The 6,000-nt window shown below is 48.2% G+C and overlaps 1 protein-coding gene across 1 annotated transcript in view; it reads right to left on the reverse strand.

Moving 5' to 3' along the window:
* LAMA2 (laminin subunit alpha 2) overlaps positions 1-4,667 on the reverse strand; it is a 586,243-nt gene extending 581,576 nt beyond the window's left edge. The window contains 1 exon segment of the mRNA XM_029049645.2: positions 4,539-4,667. Coding sequence (XP_028905478.1) covers positions 4,539-4,626 — 88 coding nt within the window. The 5' untranslated portion in view covers positions 4,627-4,667.
* Positions 4,668-6,000: the final 1,333 nt, after the last annotated feature.

The following is a 6,000-nucleotide window of genomic DNA, read 5'->3' on the forward strand; positions in this document are numbered from 1 at the left end:
ACCTATCTCCCCCAGTGCTTAGAACAGTGCTTGGCACATAGTAAGTGCTTAATACCAACATTATTATTATTATACAATCAGATCAGGTTGGACACTGTTCCTGTCCCATGTCAGGTTCACACTCTCAATTCGCATTTTACACATGATGTCACTGAGGCACAGAGAAGTAAAGTGACTTTCCCAAGGTCATACAGCAGACAAGTAGCAGATCCAGGATTAAAACCCATGACCTTCTGACTCCCAGGCCCGTGCTCTACCCACTATATCATGCAACCACCCTGTCCTGATCTAAAAGTGGGGATGAGCATACTGACCTCTCCCACTGGAGGGGGGGAAGAGAAATTACTATAATTGACTTGGATAAAGCACAGACCTTGGAGTCAGAGGACCTGGGTTCTAATCTTAGCTGTAACTTGTCTGCTATGTGACCTTGGGCCAGACACTTAACTACTCTATATCTCATTTTCTTTCTCTCCTTAGACTGTGTACTACATTTATTAAAATATTAAAGCATGGATTAATGATTATTCTTGTTAAAAAGTAAGAGGGGACCTTATGCTTCATGGATGTTTTTATAGAAAATTCGGTCCTTTCATTATTCTAACCTGAAGGTGAATATCATGCCCCCAAAAAGTCATCCTTGTCATAACTGTCATCATCAATACTTTGTTGTTGGACACCATGCTAGGCACTGGGGAGAAATCACAAAAGATGGGCAAGATTTGTCACTGCCTTATAAGAGCTTCAGTCTCTTTCAGGAATGAGCAGACAGGCACATGGACATGCAGTTAAATATACTCTTTATCATGAGATTCTATCTCTCTTGGGCAGATGATACTCTCTTTAGGTTTGTGATGTTCAGAGAAAGTTAAATGCCATAGACCTATGCTAAAGAAAACCACCCCTCAGTTCCATTGTCTAACATCCCCAAGAACTAGGATATTCTTCTTGTCTAATCTGAATCCTTCTTGCTTTGGAAACCAAGTCTATTCCCTTTTTATCAACCATGGAGTGGAATTTTAGAATTACACACTGTGGTAAAAACCATGGTGAGGAAAACTGATGGACTCTACTACCAAAGAGAAGAATGAAGATTATCGTGTCTCTCAGGAAAAACTCCACTATAAAAAGGTCAGCAAAGCACTCAAAATTGTTCCACAGTCACTAAAACACATGTTAGGCAAGAAAGAGAGTGAAAGTCTTAAGGGCTCCCAATCAATACTATTCTGCCTGGAATAAAAAAAAAGTAAAACTTCTGAGACTTGCAAAATGGCCCATATTCCAGTTATTTATTTTTCCTCTGGCATTATACCACATCCAAGGCCCTTACAGTCAGTGATGCAAAATGCTCTTATTCTCAGCCAGATTTGTTGTTTTCTGTTGATGAGGAATTCTACAAAGCTTCTTAATGAATGTTCAGTCAACAAACCAATAAGTAACATATGTAGCAAAAAAAAACAAAACATGTAATTAACTCCAGGCTTTTGTCCACAAGAAATCCCCCAGAAAGTTCAGCTGTAAAATTACAAACTGTTCTCATGTTTTCTGGTGCAAGATGTTTTTAAAGTGGAGTCAAAGAAGGTGATGTGGAAATTCCATGTGATTTTAAAAAATATATTTGCCAAAAATGTGCACTAACTGTTCCAGGAGACCAAAAAAAAAAAAATCTCTGTGTAATCAAAAAAACCCTCGGAAATCCTTACTATTCAGTATTGACTTTAATGACTTTAATCCCCATTTTACAGATGAGAGAATTGAGGCATAGAGAAGTTTAGTGACATGCCCAAGATAACACAACAGTTAAGTGATGCTTTCAAAATTAGAACCCAGGTCCTTCCTCTGACTTCCAGGCCCAAGCTCCTTCCGTTAGGCCCCACTGCTTCTCATTTCCTGAAAAGTTCTTACCTGACCTTGTCACTGCATCATCTGTTGAACAGTGTTTCTTTGTACTTTTCTTTTTCCAAAGCCTATACACATCAATTGTCTCAATTTAGCCACACACATCCCTGTGAAGTAGGGAAAGCCAGGTGTATTATTCCTATTTTACAGATGAGGAAACTAAGACCCAGAGAGTTTAAGTAACACAACTATGTTCACGCAACTGGCCAATGGATGAACTGGTGCTAGAACCTAAGTATTCCAACTTTCAAAGTTGCATAACATGGTCTAAATGGAAAAAGTACACCCACTGCAGGCAGGAATTGTCTGTCTCTCTTGCTGAATTGTACTTTCCAAGCACTTAGTACAGTGCTCTGCACATGGTAAGCATTCAGTAAATGATTGAATGAACTGGGACTCAGAAAACTTGATGTTTTTATCTTGGCCCTACCACTTGGCTGCTGTGAGGCCCTGGGAAAATCACTTAGCTTCTCTGTGCCTCAGTTTCCTTATCTGTAAAACAGGCAAAAGGTACCTGTTCTCCCGTCCCCTTAGTCTGTGAACCCTATGTGAAATAGGAACAGTGTTTGATCTGATTACATTTTATCTACCCCAGTCAGCTTAGGATAGTGCCTGCCCATACTATTTAATACCACAGTTATCATTAATGCTATTTAGATTTTTTTCCATTCAATGATGCTCTTTCCTAATCAGCTGGCAGCCTAAAAGAAGTAAATGTATTGTAGGCTATAGAATGCCTTTTACCATCAAGCTACTTTGCTATGTCCCATCTCTTGGACCCTCCAGAGTCCATTCCATGTGAGCATAGAGAAAATCAAGGGCAGGTGGAGAGGCTGGATTTCCCCAGTTAAGAACTTCTGAGGTTCCCACTGCCGTTCAATTCCAGGGTCTCCTTTAGCAGTATATCTATTGGAAGATGGTTAGTAAGTACTCAAACAACAGAGAACCCATTCCTAGAATGTACCCAACCAAAGAAATCCTGCTGCTAACCACCTTCCCTTGGTTGGAAACAAAAGGACAGCTGAAAACTCAGAGAAGATACAAAGTAATTCTAGGGTATGTCCTATATTAAACAATCTATTTTCAAGAGTGACACGTGAGCATTTATCAGTGAAATCAACTTCCATTTTGATATTCCTGAAGGTGCATTCCTTTTTCCCCTTGAAGAACCCTATTCGGAGCAGTCCTGTTGGATGATTTTGCTCATTACATAAGGGGGCATAGCTCTACTCTATTAGCCTGCATGCTGTCTGATTTGCTTAGAATTTGTAAATCGGATTTAAAATGGTCCCAGAGGACTTAAGTCTCCTTATATTTACAAAAATCCTACCGTAGCTAGAAGCCCCAGGCCAAAATACTTTTCTGTCAGGAAAACCCAACAAACTAATTTCCTTAAAAAGGTGTTCCCTTCCTATAAAACAGCAGGCATTCCGGTTGACCCACTAGGACCCTTCCCTCGGAGCCCTTCCCTCTTTCACGCCCAGGTTCCACACCCTCTCTTACCATCTTGCCCCCTTCATCATACCGCAAAAATTATCTCTATTCATTCAACAGAAGTTATTGAGCACTTACTATGTGCAGAGCACGGTACTACGCACATAGCTCAATCCACATTGAAGTTTAAAACACAAAGTCAACCATCATTGCTCACACGAGGTAAGATTTAGCATTAAAAAAACTTACTCATTCAAGTGTTTGGCAAATCACCGTAATTTGCACCCTTTCAATCATGGTTCCAGCCTTTCACGTTCAAAGACAGATTAGGGAAGAGGGGGAATGAGTTGACTTTGTGTCCATGCAGTCCTCCAGATTATTAAGAGAGATAAGGGTCACCATTCTAGGAATTTCAGTCCATCCATTCATTACAAAAATGACTTTGGGGGTGGGGAGGGTCCCATTTTTCGAGAGCAAAAAGGCTGACAGACTTTATGACGCTGATCCAATTAGTCCCCACCTGCCTACCTTTCACGTGGTTGGGGAATTCCCCTTCCCACCTCGCCCTAGCAATCAAATGGTGTCCTAAACGCTTTCTCGGAGTTTGGAGAACGATTTGTCACCTGACACTAATTTCCCCGAAGACGCTGCAGGTGAAGGTCGTTTGCCTTTTAATTAGCTCCCTCTCCCACCCAGCCTGTCCCTGGGAAGAGGTGCTGCAAATATCCTTTGCGTTAAAATGCAATTCATTCACTCCATCGTATGGAGTAAGCGCTTTTTGTGCGCAGAGCACTGCACTAAGCGCTTGGGAAAGTGCACTACCATAATAAAGGATGGCAATCCCTGCCAGCCACGAGGAATTAATGACTGTAATAAAAAGTGATTAATAATGAGTGACTCAGGCTGTTCGGAGGGGGGGTTTCGGCGAAGGCTCCTGAGGGTGGGCAGGGCCACCGTGACCCCAATTGGAGCCAGCTGGGACACCGGGTCGCTCTCCCCTCCCCCAGCTCTCCCCATCTGCCTCGATTTACCCCGGGTCTTCCTCGCTGCCCCCGGGACGGGCTCTGTAAAGGGGGTGGGGCGACCAGGAGAAAGTTTGGCAAGTTGGGACCTGTTTTCCCCCAGGCTCTCCTGGGGGGCAAGGGGGCAGCTTGATGGATGGACACCTGCCCGCCCCTCTGGATTGTCCCCCCTCTGTCCCGTACCTTTCTGGGGCTGCGACCCCTGGGCCTTCCCCGGGCTCGCCAGTCCCACCAGCAGCAGGGTCAGCAGGAGTCCCCGGCCCCCTGCCATAGCCAGTCCTGCGCTCGGCCTCCCCTCTGCTTCCTCTGCCCCAAACCAGGCTCCGGATGGTTTTGGGCGGGGGAAGAGGCAGAGACCCCGGGCCCGCAGGGGGGAGGAGGAAGGAGGAGGGAGGGAGGGTCCAGCCCTCTGTCCACCCCGCCCCTCCCCTCCCCGCCCTCCCTCGGCATTGCTATGGGAGTTGGGGGAATCCTTCAGATCCGGGGCAGGGGGAATTCACTGTCCAAGAGGGGGACAGACTTCTTGCCTAGGGGTCCTGCTCAGGGGTTAGAGAAGAGGGGGCTCTCCTGCCTGGGGGGCTGGGGTCTTACCTGGGGTGAAGGGGTTCTGCCTAGGGGGCTAGGGTCCTACCTGGGATGAGGGGGGTCCTGTCTGGGGGGCAGGGGTCCTGTCCTACCTGGGATGAGGGGGTCCTGTCTGGGGGGCAGGAGTCCTGCTCAGGGGCTAGAAAGAGGGGTTCTGCCTGAGGGAGGCTGGGGTCCTGCTCAGGGATTAGGGAGAGGGGGGTTCTATCTGGAATGAGGGGGTGCTGCCTGGGAGCTGGGGTCCTGCTCAGGGGTTACAGAGAGGGGGTTCTCCTGCCTAGGGGGCTGGGGTCCTACCTGGGATGAAGGGGTTCTACCTAGGGGGCTGAGGTCCTACCTGGGATGAGGGGGTCCTATCTAGGGAGCAAGGGTCCTGCTCAGGGGCTGGGGGGGGGGGGTTTCTCCTGCCTGGGGGGCTGGCGTCCTGCTCAGAGATTTGGTGGGGGGGGGTTCTGTCTGGGATAAAGGGGTTCTTTCTGGGAGCTGGGGTCCTGCTTAGGGGTTGCAGAGAGGGGGTTCTCCTGCATAGGGGGCTGGGGTCCTACCTGGGAAGAGGAGGTTCTGCTTGGGGGCTGGGGTCCTGCTCAGGGGTTACAGAGAGGGGATTCTCCTGCCTGGGGGGATGGGGTCCTACCTGGGATGAGGGGGTTCTGCCTGGGGGTTGGGGTCCTGTTCAGAGCTAGAGGGAGGCGGGGTTCTGTCTGGGATGAGGGGTTCTGCCTGGGGGGTGAGGTCCTGCTCAGTACCTAGGGAGAGGGTGTTCTTCTGCCTGGGGGCTGGGGTCCTGCTCAGGGATTAGAGGGAGTGGGAAGGTTCTGGCTGGGGTCCTGCTCAGAGACTAGAGAGAGGGGATTCTCTTGCCTGGGATGAGTGGGTCCTGCTTGGGGGTGCTGGGGTCCTGCTCAGGGGCTAGAGAGGGGGTTCTGTATGGGGGCTGGGGTCCTACCTGGGATGAGGGGGTTCTGCCTGGGGGGGTAGGGTCCTGCTTGGGTGCTAGAGAGAGGAGGTTCTGCCTGGGAGGACTGGGGTCCTGCTTGGGATGAGGGTTCTGCCTGGGGTT

This window comes from Ornithorhynchus anatinus, chromosome 2, assembly GCF_004115215.2.
Source record: "Ornithorhynchus anatinus isolate Pmale09 chromosome 2, mOrnAna1.pri.v4, whole genome shotgun sequence".
Classification (NCBI taxonomy): Eukaryota; Metazoa; Chordata; class Mammalia; order Monotremata; family Ornithorhynchidae; genus Ornithorhynchus; species Ornithorhynchus anatinus.